This window comes from Gekko japonicus, unplaced genomic scaffold, assembly GCF_001447785.1.
Source record: "Gekko japonicus isolate JY-2015 unplaced genomic scaffold, Gekko_japonicus_V1.1 scaffold1448, whole genome shotgun sequence".
Lineage (NCBI taxonomy): Eukaryota > Metazoa > Chordata > Lepidosauria > Squamata > Gekkonidae > Gekko > Gekko japonicus.
The window spans coordinates 330,431-348,539 of record NW_015167092.1 but is presented as its reverse complement, the minus strand read 5'-3'; the positions used below and the strand labels follow the sequence as shown (position 1 = coordinate 348,539).

At 42.5% G+C, this 18,109-nt stretch overlaps 1 protein-coding gene across 2 annotated transcripts in view; it reads right to left on the bottom strand.

The window, feature by feature from the left end:
• The window catches only part of GRIA4 (glutamate receptor, ionotropic, AMPA 4), a 329,532-nt gene that overhangs the window by 42,708 nt on the left and 268,715 nt on the right, over positions 1–18,109 (bottom strand). For both annotated transcript variants that reach the window (XM_015412885.1, XM_015412884.1), the window contains exons 12-13: positions 15,725–15,923; positions 12,673–12,920 (exon numbers count right to left, since the gene is read on the bottom strand). In XM_015412885.1, the coding sequence (XP_015268371.1) occupies positions 12,673–12,920; positions 15,725–15,923 (447 nt within the window). The remainder of the gene's footprint in view (positions 1–12,672; positions 12,921–15,724; positions 15,924–18,109) is intronic.

The window sequence follows — 18,109 nt, the reverse complement described above, 5'->3', positions numbered from 1 at the left end:
CCTACATGGCTTGGGGCCAGCACATCTTAAGAACCTTCTACTCCCTTACGAACTTATCTATCTGACCACTACGGTTATTTTCAGGTACCCTTCTTTGGACGCCCCCTATCATTTGATACTAGATGTGCGGCAACCTACAAAAGGGCCTTCTCAGTCTTGGCACCAAAACTATGGAATTTCTTCCCTAGGGAGATTCATTAGTCCCCTTCTATCATTGTCTTCCACTAGTGGGTGACGACTTTGGTGCTCCCAAAATATATACAAATTTATAATATAAAAATATATGGATTTTAAAAGTTTGTTTTAATGTTTTTGATTGTTCATTGCATTGGGGCCCCTAAATTTGATGAGAAAGTGGCATAAATTGTTTCTCAAAAATAAAAACTCTTGAAGTATTTTTTCTTCTGTCTTCGAAGATGTTTTATTCCAAACTACAAAACTGTGCAGTGTGATTGTCTTCATCTTTGTAGAGTCTTGCCAAGCAGTCATTATTGCTTTGGAAACAGGTAACTTTGCAACCCTTATATTATTTTCATCTAGGAGGATTTAATATGCTGGCTACACAAACGATTTCTTTTGTTGTTGCAGAACAGTGAGAATGGTTTTCAGTGATGCTCTAGCCTTATTGGTCCAGCTGCAATTGCAATATCTTACAGGGCAAGTCTTTTTTTTTTAAGGTCAGAATCCCATCCTCCCTCCTGTTCTAGGAAGTACAAATTTGGTCACAAGGGGTTAATGGGAGCTACTACTAAGTAACAGAAAACATTGAGAGGTGCCATTGTTTCCTGGAAATTTAGGAATCCCTAAATAGGGTCAGAAAACCTACTGAAATAAATAAATAAATAAAAGAAAACAGGTGAAGCAGTGTCCTCAAGAAAAGACATATGATAAAGACACTGGGGTTTGTGCTTAGTAATAATGCAGGGGAGGGTAGACTTTATGTTTCTGGGAACTTCTTAATTCCCCCCCCCCGAGCCTTGGGAGCTACCGTCACAAAATGGAGGCTCAGTGGGTGCAGCCAGCCACAAAAGGATGACTTGTACTAAAATTAACAGCATTTCAGAATTGGTCTGCAATGCTCAGGTGAGGAAACCTTTCCTCTGCTAAATCTGAGTCCAGTAGCACCTTAGAGACCAACAAGATTTTTGGTCAATGTTGCGACTCTCGAAAACTCATACCCCCGAAATCTTGTTGGTCCCTAGTGTTCCCTCTAAGCTGAGTTAGTTTTTTAGCCTCCAGCTCACACATTTCTGTCTTAGCTCAGGAAGGATGGCTCCAGAGGCAAACTAATTTATGCAGTAGCCAAACCGCTCACTCACAACTTTACTGCCAGCAGCTCACAAAGTAGAATTTTTGCTCACAGGACTCCAGAGCTTAGAGGGAGCACTGGTAGTACTGGACTTTAATCTAGCTGTTCTACTGCAGACCAACATGGCTGCCCTCTGAAACTTTCCTCTGTTGGTTTTCGTAAAGCAAACCACCACTGCGGCCCCAAACTGTTACTTGACCTGCAAGGGGGAAATATGAAGTTACCTCCATTTTCCCTGGAAGAGGCAAACAGTCCCTTTGATGCAGGGGGAAGGAGCCAACAGCACAAACCTTTCTCTTCCAGGGCAAAGAGGTGTGCGTGCGTGTCTGTGAGGCAGATGGGGAAGAGTGCTGGTGCAGTGGCTTTCTCATCCAGAGCAAAGGTGCATTGTGTGTGCACATGTCACTTTTTACTTTGCAAGACAGAGGAGAGATGCTATTTGGTAGCTTTCAAGAGAATGATAAGAAAACCTTTACAGCAGCACGAGAGGAAGAACACAGAGCTACTCTTAACCGCTTGGAGAGCAACTCATCACTCCCATGTGGCTTTCTGCCCACTCCCTGAATAGGGCACACAAACCCAGGGTGCCCACTTTCCCCTCCCCACAGTGCTGTCTTAGAGCCAAAATATAAATGACATTGGACACGTTTCTTTGAGTGTTGCCTGACTATCCTTTAACATGTAGCTGCAGCTTCACTCATTCATCTTCCCGGCATGTCCTTTCTGTCCACTTGATCACCTGAACATCTGACAGTATATCCACAAGTTCAGCTTGTTTATCATTATATTAGCTTGCTATTGTTTCTTCAACCATGGCACAATCGCAAAACCTGTGGCCATGCAACACAGGAATGGTAGCATATATGACTGCAGCAGCAAGTGCACAGCAGAGGGGATAAGAAACATGTGGAATCTCAAGCAAACTCGTGTTCAGCATCACTTATAGTTTGGTAGAACAAAGTTTGAGTCCAGTGGCACCTTTACAGGGTTGCCAGGTCCCCTCGCCATCACAGTGGGGGGATTTGGGAGGGTGTTCCGGCGGTGGACAGGATGTTGTACACGATGCTGTAGTTTTTGGGCAAAACTCTGTGGTTTTTTAGCTTCAGAACCATAGAGTTTGCCCAAAAACCAGAGCATCACCACATGATATTGCCGACATGATGATGTCACTTCCAGGTGATATCATCATGCTGGGGATGCTGCATAACAGCATTTCGTTTGGGGGTGGGGTTTCCCCCACTGTCCAGCTGGCTGACAGTGAATCGGAGCCCCCCAAAGCAAGGAAAACCCCGCTCGGGACTGGGGACTGGCAAACCTACACCTTTACAGACCAACGAAGTTTAATTCTGCATGTAAGCTTTTGTGTGCATGCACACTTCTTCAGAAGTTTGGTAGTTAGTGAAGCTGTCCTTCACAGGAACCTTCTAAGGACTAAATTATAGGCCATCAATAGGAGCTTTTCTCTTTTTTTGGCCTACAATGAGGTAGCAATAATTTTACTATAGCTGTGCCTTTCCCATCCGTTCTTTAAGGGTATCTGTGCAAGAAAAGTTGCAGAGGTGTTGCAGCTGTGAATGCCTCTGCATTTGCAGTGGCAATGAGTTCATAACAGGGAATTACTCCTGTGTGGCAGCAGCCCAGTGCTCTTTTTCCCTATGGAAAACAAACCTGGTGGCACTGCCCTGGAACTTGTCACTACTCGGAGGAGTAAATGACAAATGTTAAGGTTGTGGTTAAGTGTAGTGGTTAAGTGCGCGGACTCTAATCTGGGAGAACCGGGTTTGATTCCCCACTCCTCCACTTTCACCTGCTGGATGACCTTGGGCAAGCCGTAGTTCTGATAAGAGCTGTCCTTGAAAAAAGAGCAGTTTCTGTCAGAGCTCTCTCAGCCCCACCTACTTCACAGGGTGTCTGTTGTGAGGAGGGGAAGGGAAAGGAGTTTGTAAGCCGCTCTGAGACACCTTTGGGTAGTGAAGGGCGGGGTATAAATCCAATCTCCTCCTCCTCCTCTTCTTCTTCTTCTTCCCAAATGGATTAGTAATGAAGCACACCGACTAACGTAAAATGCATGCACAAAGACGATGCTTGGTTTCTGCATTCTTTGCAAAGTTCCTAGCTGTAATCCTTGAGAAAGATTACTGGATCGTTTGACCAGTTAGCTTACCTTAAGCTTCTGTTAGTGCATTAACATGCTCAAGCACCTGGAAGATGGTATAAAAGTACCAAAATAAAAAGAGCCCTACTGGATCAGACCAACCAAGGCTGCTTTTAGTCCAGCCCTTTGTTTCCAACAGTGGCCTACCATGTGCCCCCAGGAGCCACTCAAACTCTCACCCCTCACCCATTATTTCTTCCCCAATAATTAGTATTCTAAAGCATGGCCAATGACATTAGACAACATTTTTTTGGCATATTGAGAGAAACCTGGAAGGCTTTGCTTTGAAAAGCAAAATGCTGCATGAAAACCTGCAGTAGTTGAGCACTGGAAATGCATAACATTTTAAATGCGTAGAACTAAGGGGGGAAATGTGGGTGATCTTCATCACTTATTTCTCAGTGTGTGTCCTTGAATTTTTTTTTGAATGGCAGAAGTGTTTGTTTATTTTGCAAGATGGTTCCCTTTATGGAAAATTTGGCTGGTAAAGCTGAGCCTGTATCAAGTTTTGTTATGCTGTTGATCTAATCTGGCAGGAACAAAGATACTGTAATAATCAGCTATCCGGCAGTGTCCCTGTCTCTAAGTGAGGCAGGCAGAAGATCACAGGGAACTGCAGCAATTTGGGAGTATGGTATTAACAGTGGGTTATACAGAGCCCCAGACAAACAAGAACATTGTTCCTTTAGTAATTGAACAATATTGCAATTTAGCTATGTTGTACAGCAGACATTTTTTAAAAAAATCCTGGAAGTCGTTTTATTCTTGCCAAAACAATGCCCAAGTGCTTTCAAAGGCACGGGAAACAGAGCTAGTACTCTTTAAGATGGAAGCAACTTAACTTGGATAGATTTTATACACTACCATTTTACCATCTCACTTTAAGTATTATTTGAATAATAAGAATCAGTCTAGAAAATGCTGAGGTCCATCTAGAATTTGGCCTACATTAGCATAAATGGTGAAGGATATTTCATTGCTGCTCTGTCATTAACATAAGTGATAGGGAATGGCTCAGGCCAGACAAAACTTGAAACCTTAGTTTAGCTTATCTATTTAGGGTTTGTAAAACCATGGACCATTCAGATGTTCACTGGAATTCTGGTTTGCCTCAATGCAGGTCTTGTAGCTTTCTCTCTGCCATCTGGGAGGGTAGTGTGAGGTAACAAACCAGAGTAAAGCTTTCTTTGGATCTCAGAAAGTAGAGGAGGAAGCAAATAGAGGGAGAGAGAAGTTGCATTCACACAAAACTATAGCTATAGTTTTATAACTATAAATGTGCTCTGACCTGGATGGCCCAGGCTAGCCTGATCTCGTCAGATCTCAGAAGCTAAGCAGGGTTGGCCCTGGTTAGTACTTGGATGGGAGACCACCAAGGAAGTCCAAGGTTACTACACAGAGGCAGGCAAAGGCAAACCACCTCTGTTTGTCTACTGCCTTGAAAATGCCAAGGGGTCAGCTGCTACTTGACAGCACTTCCCATCACTACCAATCTTAATGTGGTTCTTCTTCCAACCATGGTTTCAGATCCTGGTTTGACAGGTCCACAGTTAGTGGAGTGACTGGCATTCAGATGATCACATTGATTTTGGTCAATTTAATTACACCAGAGTTTCATATTGCTATTTAAACTGAGCCAACGTAAAAGCTTGACTTTGGATGTTAAACCACGCAACATGTTTAGTACTCCCCCCCCCCCCAAACTGGTTGTTCCCTTGTGCCAGAACCTTTTTAATAATATGGATATAGTTATAGTAGATTGTGATTAGGGATGGCCATGAACCGGGAAAATGGAGGTTCGTCTCGATTCATGATTCGTGAGGTCCCACAAACCACGACGAACCTCCCCTGCTTTGTGAACCAGTTTGGTTTGTGGATCTTTCCTCCCTCTTTTGGGCTGGTGGTGGCTTTCCGAGGCCAGCAGAATGGAAGTGGGGGGAGAGATCTTTGCAAGTGGGAGCCATGCACGAATGAAGTACAGGCGAGTTCACCACTTCTGGGTGAATTCGCTGCTTGGACTTCCATTGGCTACAGCGCCTGCTTGCAAAAGCCATTTAAAGGCAATGTTCCCTTTAAATGGCTTTTGCAAGCCATTTCAGCAATCCCTTTTGCTCCCCCTGCTTCCAAGCCCGGGAGGGGGGGAGCGAGAGGGACCGCTGAAATGGCTTGCATCCATTTCAGCCTGTTAGGCCTTCTCAGTTCACTTGTGAGCTGCAGCATGGCGGTGGCATGGCTTGCAAAAACCATTTGCAAGTGGCTTGGAGAAGGGTTTTAAAGAGACCAAGGTCTCTTTAAATGCCTTTTCCAGGCCCCACCACTGGCACCAGCATGTCTGCCGACATGAACCGCACAAACCCACCTGGTTGGTTCATGGGAGGTTCGTGGGAGCTCGTGAGGGTGGGATGGCATGAACTGAGGTTCGGTTCATGCCCATCCCTAATTGTGATGGCAAAGAAGCCACCCTAAACACATGGGTGGAAGTCTTGTGTGCTACTTGTATGATGTGAGACTGATTATAGGGGCTGTAGTAACAGTGCAGCTCAAGTAATGTGTAAATGTGGCCACAAAAGATAAACATGATGTGGAATATAATAATTCACCTCTTTCTGGAGTATATGCTGCTATTCCTAAGCAATCTACACTAGCTGTTAATTAGCGTCTAGTATCAACTCAAGGTGCCAGTTTTGAACTTTTAAATTATTTAGGGCTAGCCTACCACAAGGAATGATTTTCTCTCCATATTTGCTTCTTTTCTGAGATCCAAAGAGCTGCATTTGATCTCTGTGGGAAATACAAACGTCTACAGTGTAGTTCCAACCTCACAGAACCTCCTTTCCAGAGAAGTGCATAAACTGAGGGACTAATAACATTTAGTTCTTAGAGGTATGGAAAACCCACCTTTCATTTAAACTCTGAACTGAACAATTTATTTTGGAGTGTGAGGTTTCATTAATGTTTAACCTGGACTAAATTTTTCTAAATGGTTATAGTAAAATGGTGTTTCCTTTGCTGTGCTCATTGATTGTTATGACCAAATGACTTTCTGTGCAGAAGACTGGTTTTCCATGATTTTGATACAAAAGAAACTTTTGGACTACATGTGTGTACTCTGAATAAGATTAGGCTAGTGGCCTGGGGGGAGATGGGGTGTTTACCCTCTTCCCCCATGCTGTTTTCTTACATCCTTCTCCCATTGCTATTAGCTCTACCACAGAAAGAAATACAGCTATCCTCCTGCTTTCTTTCAAATAAAAAAAAAGATGTAGGAAGGCCTCATCAAACATCATTACATATAATCTGGCCTTTCTCCCCTTAACTGCTTTGATTTAGCTGATTTGGCTTGAACATGGAAGAGAAATGCTTTAGGAACGTAAGACAGACAGGAGGTTCGGAATGAAGGAATGTTTTACTATGAGCATCAGAAGAAGAAGAAGAAGAGGAGGAGGAGGAGGAGGAGGAGGAGGAGGAGCTCCCAGATTAGAGTCCGCACACTTAACCACTACACCAAACTGGCATCTGAAGGAAGAAGATGGGGAGCAAACACAAATTTGAATTTGGTAGCTCATGCACAAAAGGGACATGGGCACCCTCCTGTGCATGGATGTACGGTGTTAAGAACAACAAAGGAAATACTGGGCAGTGATTCCTGAGTTGGCAGAAAGCTCCTTAGACTGGAGGAAGGCTCCAAATGTTGTTTAGTAGAGTGACAGGATAGAGGAAACTTATTTTTTAAAAAATAAAAATAAAAATCTAACACAGATGAAGTGACTGCCAGCACAGCAGGGCCAAGCTGGGGTTGCCAGCTTTGGTTGGGAAATTCCTGGAGATTTTGGGACAGAGCCTGGGAAGTGTGGCGTTTGGGGAGGGGAGAGCTCAGTGTGGATGCGATGTCATAGAGTCTACCCTACAAAGCTGCCATTTCCTCCAAGGAAACTGATCTCTGTAGCCTGGAGATCGGTTCTAATTCTGGGAGAACCGCTGGCCCTGCCTGCAGTTTGGCAAGCCTCCTGGAACAAACAAAGAAGCCCATCCTGGCCTAACTTATACTCTGTTCATTCAAGATGAGAAATCTATTTGTGGCTCTTCTAATGAACTAGTGTCACGGTTAAGTCTATCGGATTGTCTCTCTTCTTTTTCCCCAGGGTATGAAGGCAGTACTAGGCATGATGCAGGCCCCTGTGCTGCTAAGCCTAGCCCGGGTTTCTGTTCTTCAAAAACAAGAGCAACAGATAAGAAACGCACATAACAGACAAAGAGGACCAGCCTTCCTTTAATCCCTAAGGAAGCTGCACCTATGAAACAATTCTAAGAACTTCCCAGTCGTTGCTAAAAGAAGCTTTGTTGAATTATGGATATCCCCTAAAGGCTGGCAACAAAGTGCTGGGAATAACATTAAAGCCTCGGCATCCTGAAACAAAATATATATCAGGTACTGGTCCCTTTGAAGTCTTACTGAGAAATGTTGCTGCATGTCACCAAGAGAACGGCAACTGCTCAAAACTTAGTTGCCCTCAAACAAATATCAAAAATCTTTTTTTAAAAAGAAAGGTTCTTCGCCGCACATACATTAGTCAAATTAGAAGAGTTATACAGCATAATTGTCATTTTCTAACTAGATCGATGTGTTTTGGGGATCTTTTAGACACAACATTCTCAGTGCAAATCTTGTGTCATCCAATCCAGTGAAGCTGCACTTTTCTTTTTCTTCTTCACATTAGAGTACAAGGGAGAGACCGAGGCAAGGAATTCTCTGCCATTATCTAGGAATGGCCAAAGTGCATTTGCGCCCATTTCTGGTTTGCCCTGAAAGTGCTGAAAATGTTTGTGATTTTCCCGCTTCTAACACAAAACCTACAGTGTGGATCTAAATGTCTTTTCTGCTGGTAGATTGTTTCCTTTTTGCCAATTCACTCTCTCCCAACATTGCTCTCGACACTGGAGGTCCCCTGACCCCTGGGGGGGATACAGCGGTCTGCAGCAAGAGAAGGGAAGCTGCAAAGTTCTGTTCCTCATGTTGAACTTTACTCATGGTGCTTTGGACCCCCCAAAATCACAAGACACTGAGGGGAGATGGCTGCAGCAAAGAGGAAAAACAGGCCAATACTGTCCCACAACTCCTTCTTCCATCAGCAAAGAAGCATGGTGGAGAAAACTTTCCACTGATAAAAGAGGAAGGAACAAAATTTTTGCCCTATATGCCCCTCTCCACTGTAGCCCTTCCACTCTTGTGGCACTGTGTCCACAAGGGTTCTTCTTTCCCCAGTACTGACTTCTGGGAGGCTTAGGGAGTTACTCCAGGAAGCACGAAGGGCTCATACTTTACTAGATCCCATCCATAATGTGACAACGAAAGTCTTGGCCCTTTACCATGCTAACTTTTAAAGTACACATACTCACATGGGCCATTATTATGGTTCTTATACCTACCTTTTGAAGACCCAGACTGGTTAGAATTAGGTGAAAAATTTATGTGCCTTCATTTGAAGCCATCATTCCTTTTTCAGCTGCCCAAACTGTAATGGGTTCACCATGCTCCCTCCTTGTAAGGGATTTGATGCTATTGCTGCATCTGATGCTAATGGCTACAGATGGAATTCATCCATGAAATTGGATTAGAAGGCCAGAGATAAGCAACTAATAACATCCCTGATATTACAATTGTAGAAAAAATGAGAAATAGGGTTTGGATCATTGACACTCAACCCCAGGAGACAGCAGAATAGAAATGAAAGAACAGGAAAAGATCATGAAATACCAAGACCTATGAATAAAGTTAGAGTACCTCTGGGAGAAGGTTACCATCATACCAGTTATCATTGGAGCTCCTGGAGCAGTGCCTAGAAGTCTCAAGAAACATCTGGACATTCTGGGCACTGAACAAATAGTACCGGCTCAGCTCCAGAAGACAGTGTTGCTTGGAACAGCAAGAATCCTGCAAAGATACCTCTGCAGTTCCCAAGAACTTGGCTATATCTCGAATTGCAGAACACCACCTACCAGTCAAATATCTGACTGTGACAATTTAATAATAACAGTAACAATAATTTCAAAGTGTCACTTGAGACTACTGAACCAGTTAGCAGCCCAAACAAATCAGGATTGGCTAAAGAAACTGAACACTCCAGGCATGATCACCACAGATTAAAAACCTATAGTCAAAGAAGTGAACAACATAGAAGCCAGCCACAGAACCAGGCTGAGAAAACAAAAAGGAACACCCTGAAGGAATACAAAAACGAAGTACACTAGTACACGTAGGTATATAAAGAAGAGTGGTGTATGGTAAACTGCAAACTGAAAATACTACCTGAAAACACAACATGAACAACTGTGACAAGTATACAATTGTAAACAATATTCATTGTACCAATGAGTGTGTAAATGCACAGAAAAATAAACAGTATAAATGTATAAATATATAATACATCAAAAAGGAGTTAACAGACATGCCACGTGCCAAACTCTGTTACGAGTAGATCTTCATCAGACCATTTCTGGGTTATCCTGTTTATTCAGTTTTAAAACTGCCACCAATTGAGCTGATGTTATTTTACATCTCATACTGCACAGGCAAGAGACCTTTTTTGGCTCCTTGTTTTGAATGGGTGACTGTTTTAAAATTGAATACACAGAAACAGTAGGATAAAGATCTATCTGTAACAGAGTTTGGCTGACAATCTGTGGCATGTGTGTTAACTCCTTTTTGACATATATTTATACTGTTTATTTTTCTGTGTATTCACATACTCATTATTGGTACACTGAATATTGGATACAACTGTATGCTTGTCACATCACCAATGTATCTAATTCTCAATTTCTTCCCATCTGCAGATACTTAAATCTGAAGACTGGGGCCATGAACAGACAAAACATTACTTTCCATAAATCTGGGGGCGGGGGGCGAGGACACAGTTTGCAGAAAAATGTGAAATCTAAAATAAAAAATAAAACTGGGAGTTTAAAGCCCTCCAAAATAATGGAAGCAGCATCTCTACCTTTAAGAAATGAATGCTCTCTAAAGTTTTTAAAGTACATGCCTATATGTGAATCAGGCCTTGATGAGAGTAATCCAGAACACCATGCAACTGCACCTGGCTGGGCGGCTGGCTCTGAAAAACTGCATAGAGTTCTCCCAGGGAAAAGGCGACAAGAGGAGGGAAGGAGAGAAATCTGAAGATGGGGGGGGGAGATAAAAGGAAGGTTGGCTGGTGGGTAGGAAGGACAGAAGGAAGCAGAAAAAGGGGAGAGCTATGGGGGCTTTCAGGGAAGGGAAAATGGCAATAGTGGGGGGAAGGACAAATGAGATGCCCCCCCAAGTACTTACGGGTCCCCCACTTCTTTGTTCATATTGTAGTTTCAGGTGGTGTTTTCAATTTGCAGTTTACAATACCCCCATATTTTTGATATGCCGTCTTATTCTACTGTACTCTGTTTTTACATGAAGCCAGAATAACCGTGACTACAGTGGTTTTGCAAAAAAAGAAGAAAAAATCAAGTGGCTTGTATCCTGTGACAGCAGGATTCCCACTCCCTTGCCCACTGTAGCTCACTGATCCCCTCTGAAATCTGGCTCTGTGGGATCAGGACAAACTCTGTGTGTGTGTGTGTGTGTGTGTGTGTGTGTGTGAAATTCTCACCTGTCGTCAGAACAGACAATAGGACACAGTCCCGTTTTTGAAAGCGTTGTTTCACCGAGGACCCTAAACATTGCATTAATTCTCCTAGTCACGAGAAATAACACCGATTGCCACTACGCCAGTCTTTCCAATAGTTTGCTTACCTTGACATCTTATACACTGTAGTTCCTCCCCAACATAATTGTGGGCAAGACAAAGCAGACGTTGGCCTTAGGATGGAGGAAGTTCCTCCAGCCTAAGGAGACTCCAAGTTAAGTGGCTCTTTCTGCAGGGTGCAGCTGCTTATGTTGACGGAAGTCTCCTTAGGCCGCAGGAAGGCTTCAAATTGCTCACTGGAGTGGGAGGATACACACCAGTGCCATTCTGATGGCAACCCAGGGCTTTTATTGTGACCCTGTTGTCATTAATGTCTCATCCTTGCCACACTTTTGGTCAGTGCGTCATTGGATATCGGCAGAAAAGAAGGATGAAGGAACACTTGATGTGCAATGTGACCCTGCAAGACTGGTCCAAAGCAAAAGCACACCAAGCACTCCCTGTTTTGCTTCCATTTCTGCTGATATGGATAAGCCACAACATGACCCTAGGAGATGAAATGCATGCTGAAAATGAGCTGCTAAGTACCTGTTGAACACCAGAAAGCTACATAAACTGCAAATAATAGGAAAACCATGAGCAGCATGAGATATAGGTGATCTCCGTAACTAAAGGATTTCATCTTCATGAGCAAAGTGATAAATATGAAAAGAAGCCTACAATGAATTATTGATTCTGTCAATGGAAGTGATCACTGAGGGCTGCAGGGAAATACTAACCAGAGTTGCACCATTCTGAATCCATTGATTTGACTGTCTGCATTTGGATGATCGCACTAACCATGGCTAATTTAATTAAACCACGGTTTTGTGTGATATCTGAGCTAAGAAAGTCACATGGATATAACGTGGATATGTGAATAACTTTATCCTTATATCCATATTATATGGATGTGCATAAAATATAATTTTATTTCCTAATTCTGAAAAAGTTAATTTAAAATTGGTTAACTCTGATGTCAGTACTACAATGATAATGGTGGAAATAAAAATGGTAAGGTTTAAAAACATTTTTTTTCAAAAAATAAAAAGAAGCTTTAGGACTGTTAAAGCTATTGGGGGAGGGAGCTTCATAATACTGTCCTGATGAAATAAATGTGGGGCCAACAGATTTTTGTTTGGTATTTGGCCACAGAAACTATAGCCAAAATATGTAAGAGTAAATTAACAAAGTGATGGATCTGGGAAAAATAAAAAGCTGATGTGTTTGAATATCTTAGGAAAAACTTAGAAGCAGTGTTCAACTAGTTTGCTTTTTATATGGCCTTGATAGATATACGTCAATAATAAAAATTCAATGGACGTGGTTATCAGCAACAGTTACCTCCTTGTTGATCGAAAATATGAAATGGAAAAAAGAAAAAAAGAACATACCATGTCCACAGAACAACACAAAAAGAACTAGATCAGGGGCATCAGGGAAGGTGGAATACTATAACAACACATGTTATATTGTTATACTATTCCACCCACCTTAATGGAGAACCCTTTGGTGTGGCTACGCCATAGCCTTTCGAATCCAGATTTCCTCCCACTTTCATGGTGTCACATGGCTTTCGTTGCTCAATGTATTCATTCATGGTGGACTCCAGGAGGAAGGCAAACTTGCCCTTGGATTTGCGAACACGAGCAACTCCCTCAGCCGTAGTCCTAGCGAACACTGATGGGTCTGTTGTGCTCATATATGTCCACATCTTTTCATAAACTGCTATTTTTGATCTCTGAAGAAAATTAAAAGGAGATTAGAGAAAACAAAGCTATGAGATCATCACAAAAACAGGTTGCAATGTATCAGGAACTGGGGTTCATTGATCATTGCACTAGGGAAAGCAGGCATGTTTTGATACCATTAGCTTCACGGAACAATGTTGAAGTCCTGATAATAGCACTTATCATCTCACATACGTGCCGACTTGACTTGAACAGTGCTGCATATAGAACAGTTATTTCAAGGCAGAATCTACAAGACAGAATCTACGGCTAGCAGAAGTAGTAATACAATGAGAACAACGCCAATCAGGTGCCACAGTGTGAAACAGCAAATACTTCATGCTTATACTGGCCAAGTGTGGACATGGTGATCTAACACAGCTAAAAGAATGAGCTTTCACTTCCAGGTTCAGATGGCATCACAGGACAGCTGCATCTATAGGGGAGCTTGCAGAGACAATTTCATAGGGTCTGCACAACTTCCCAGTGCAGCTGACAGCTTTGGACATGACAGTGATGAACCACCACCCACATGGGGAGCCAGTGCTTAAATTACAGGGGAAGGGAAGGTGATGAGCCTGTTAATGCATCATAGAAAATACACTCTTCTAAGATGTCCCATAGCCTTCTAAAGACAGGACCCAAAGGAGTCATCACCAAAAGTAGGAGGTAGGGTTGCCAGGTGGATTTACTTGGCCGGTGGGGGTAAAACTAGAAGTGCCCGTTCCGATGTCCTATGATCACTTGGAAGTGACACAGGCACATCAGGGCTGTCTAGGGGTGACGCTCTGGTATTTGGAAACCTCTATGGTAAATTCGGCCAAATTTAACATAGAGTTTGCCCAAATACCAGAGCGTCGCCCCAGATGTCCCTGACGTACCTACATCACTTCAGGATGATGGCAGCATGTCGGAATGGGCACTTCTGGTTTTATTGGAAGTGGCCCAAAAATGTCTTTTGGGGGTGGGATTTCCCCTATTGGCCAGCTGGCCGGTAGTGGGGAAGCACCCCCCCAAAAGCAGGCCTTGCACGCAAAATAATTGAAAACAATTCGTTATGCAGAATTGACTATATATTCTGTTACCTAAAGCTCAGTTTTAAACCGCTATGTTGCAAAACAAGCTTCTGCAGTACACATTTGATACTATAATGACTGGCTTTGGAGAATTCACCAAGCAACCACCCTTGGATTCCATGAAAGATAAGAGGAATGAGAGGAACATTTTTCAGAGATCTGTGAGTGTCACTAAGAGGATTATCTTGCTGCGCTGGTTGCTTTCTTGTAGGTTCCTTTCTTTGGCTGGAGTTGGGTGGTGACACATAGGCTGATTTGCTTCCTGACATCCTTCGGGTCCTACATCTCAGTTCCTGACTTTCGGTATGGAAAACGTGCCAGTGAATTTTGCCCTATCTTTGGTTCCCTGTTGAAGTTTGCCAGGGAGGATGTAAATGTACCCTGTTTGGAAACCTGCTTACAAGTGGCCACAGCAGACACAGGCCAATGGTTTTTAGACCAGTTCAGCATGTTACGTTCTGTTCAGTTTTGAAACAGAAAACCGTACAGTGTGAGTACAGGCACAGTACCATCACAGTTAACCACACTGACTCCTGTTGAGCTCAGTGGGAGAGATGCAAGCACCTGTTTAACTCTCCCATTGAAAATTCAACCAATGGGAACTAGGAGTACTCAGTTTTGGCTGCATCATGTTTGGTGTTCAAAGGCTCTGTGTTTAATAAGTAGAACACAATCCATTCTAGATCAAGCTCTTTGTAATCCCCTTGATCTAAGTGAGAAAGAAATAAGCACAGACACATATTTCTTATCTGCACAGAATTGCAGCAAGAGGTGTTGATCCCCACTGCTACTAAGCACATATTTAATACTCTTAATGGTTCCTAATTTCGGCTGGGTTGTGCCCATAGTTTTCTATTTTCAAGCTATGAGAAAGTGGGAATTTTTATGCTTCTGCAGCAGAGCATCCACCTTGAGAGCAATAAGGAAAAAAGAGCTTCAAACATGAGTACAGATGATCAAACTGCTGAAATAATAGCAGCCATTTTGTTTTATCCAGCACCTGATTATGCACAGAATTGCAGCAAGAGGTGTTGATCCCCACTGCTACTAAGCACATATTTAATACTCTTAATGGTTCCTAATTTCGGCTGGGTTGTGCCCATAGTTTTCTATTTTCAAGCTATGAGAAAGTGGGAATTTTTATGCTTCTGCAGCAGAGCATCCACCTTGAGAGCAATAAGGAAAAAAAGAGCTTCAAACATGAGTACAGATGATCAAACCGCTGAAATAATAGCAGCCATTTTGTTTTATCCAGCACCTGATTATCATATTATTAAACAATCCTCCAAGAGCTTACAGTAGCTCCAGTAAGAAGAGCTCTGTAAGCTCTTGGAGGATTGGCTACACTAGGGGTGTGTGGCCTAATATGCAAAGGAGCTCCTGCTACAAAGAGCCCTGACTTAGGGCTAATCAATGCTCCTTTTCGTTTTAAGCATGGTGGCTTGCAATGAACCAGCAGAGCAACGCTATTTTAATTACCTTGGCTCCTACAGCCACTCTGGGCATTTCCGAGCCTGATGTGTCAAGACAAATATATTTGTCACAAATTAAAATGATTGCAAATACCAACAAGTGGTTCCAGAGTTAAAAAACCATCACATCAACATTGAAGGAGCGACAGACCACAAATCTGATTATCCGTCATGCAACATAATTCTGTCAGCATTCTGAACACTTCTCATGTAGGCGAAGGAATCTAGACACCTCCCCTCCCGCTCCAAGTAGACATGCAGACTTACTCTGAAGAACTCTTTTGTTGATCCAGAATCCAAAGTTCCATATGCAATTTCAGTTTGTTTGGCGAGGTCTTCTGCACTCTCTATGGGTGAGACCATTCGCTCAACAGTCAAGAAAGCAGCAAGATTAGCGGTGTATGATGAAATAATGATCAGTGTGAAGAACCACCACACACCTCCAACTATGCGACCTGAGAGGGATCTAAACATGAATAAGATAATGCATATTTTCCTATCTCTTGTGCCAAGGAGAGAGAGAGAGAAAGAGAGACAGTGAGAGACACCATTATTGCAGGAAACGTATTATCCAAGCAACAGTAATTGGCAGCGAGGCACAAAAGAAAGGATCAATAATCTATTTAGCAAGGTGCTCCCTTAATATTCAATGCTCAGCCAAGGGTACAGCAAGGCACATGAGTAAAAGTGAAATATACACAGAACTCTCTTATAATTATGTTTCTTAAAATGAGGAAGCAGCTGCTGCACTGGTTTATTGGAGGTTTTCAAAGTATGTTGTAAGAGTTGCTCAGAAACTTATTAGCTAAAGTCAATAATAGCATGCAAACTTCCTTGAAAGGACAGTTTTCCTGCCACTACTGATCTCCTCATGCAAACTGCAATCATAAGGGAGTGTTGGGTGAGTCCCAGAGCACGTTCTTGATTCATTTAGGTTCACCAAGAGCTCTCAAAGGCCCATCTGGGGCCCCATAGGGTCCTAGAACACATCCTCAAATCCTTTGCAATGTGCTAGAGTCCTTCAGCAGACAAGTCATTGTAGAAAGGCTCCTTTGAAGACAGAATACATGAAAACACTACACTGAGGCTACAAATCCAACCTTATTCTACCACTTTATCTTGAATACTTAAAAATAATCCACCTATTTGGTTATTTGCTAGGGCAGTATAAAGCAAGAATCCCAGAGAAATAGGACTGTGATGCTCTAAACACATGATAAATAATGGCCTGGATCCAATGTAAAAAATCTGGCCGTGCTAGAGCTCTTCTAAAAGCAAAAAGACACGAGACAGACCACAGCAGCCACTAGCTCGAAGTCATACTTATTGTATACCCATTTGTGTTTCCACTTGTAGAAGATATTGTGAAAGCCATTTCTGGACACTGTAACATATAGGTAGAAAAGCACTAGGTGTTCCACAAGACTTTGAGCAAACAGAACTAAGCCTACTTATGCTACCACTTGTGCATTGCTGAACTGGATCCCAGCCCATATGCTTTCATATGTACCCAACTTCCCTGTCGGAAGGTGAAAGGTTGGAGACATGAGCTGGGCGGGTAATGAAAAGGCTACTTTGTGACGCAATGTCTTACGTTATCCTTATGACCCCACACAACCAATCATGATTCCTGCCCCCCCCTTCATTGCCAGACCATTGTATTGATATCTGAAAGGACATTTGCTCTTCGAAAAATGCAGACCATCTACTTCACCGGGCCCTATCGGTCACTCCGCATGTTTCTAATATCATGTTCTTCAGTCGAACGGAACAGATGTCAAGTGTGGGGAAAGGGCTTATGGCAATGGCACTCATATTAGGACAAGGGAAGAGCAAGTACCAGACGTGTAAATGAGGCAAGTTCAAAGGTTAGTGGGAACTGTCAGAGGGAATGAGTATTTTGCACTTGTGAAGACTTTCGGGCGGTTTTATAACACAGTAATAACAATAACAGTAGAGTAAAGAACACTTCATGTTGACATTACTGACCAAGACAAATGACAGATAAGATATAAATTAGATCTAAATAAAGCTGAACTGAAACCGGGGTGGAGGTAATGGAAAAAAAGAACAATTCTGGAGTAATCCAGGCACAGCATTACATACACATGTGTATATTTTCATATTACGTACCCAACACTTTCAAAATTCAGAACAGGAACACAACATTAATGCATGGAATATTCCATCTGTTCCTTACAACCTGAAAAATGTTTTCGTTCTCTTTACATGGGCTAATGGGGATGAACTGTTTACCTTGATTAAAATTAACTGGGGCCATCAGCTACTAGATTAAAATTTCGAAAGAGGAAAAGGAAAAGGAAAAGGAAAAGGAAAAGGAAAGGGAAAGGGAAAGGGAAAGGGAAAGGGAGAAAGAAAGAAAGAAAGAAAGAAAGAAAGAAAGAAAGGCAAATACATTTTCATAACAACAGCAGCAGCAAATACTTTGAAAGGGTTTTTAAATTGTTCTGCATACTTGCCTAACTGGGGAATGAGATGCAGAATAAGAATCAATCCCATAAAAGAGAAGAGAGACATTTTAGGACTGATGGGGGGGAAAAAGTCAACTCAAGCAAACCATTTTTAATTTATTGTGTGTGACACGGTTGCCAGCCTCCAGGTGGGGCCTGGAGATCTCCTGGAATGATAACT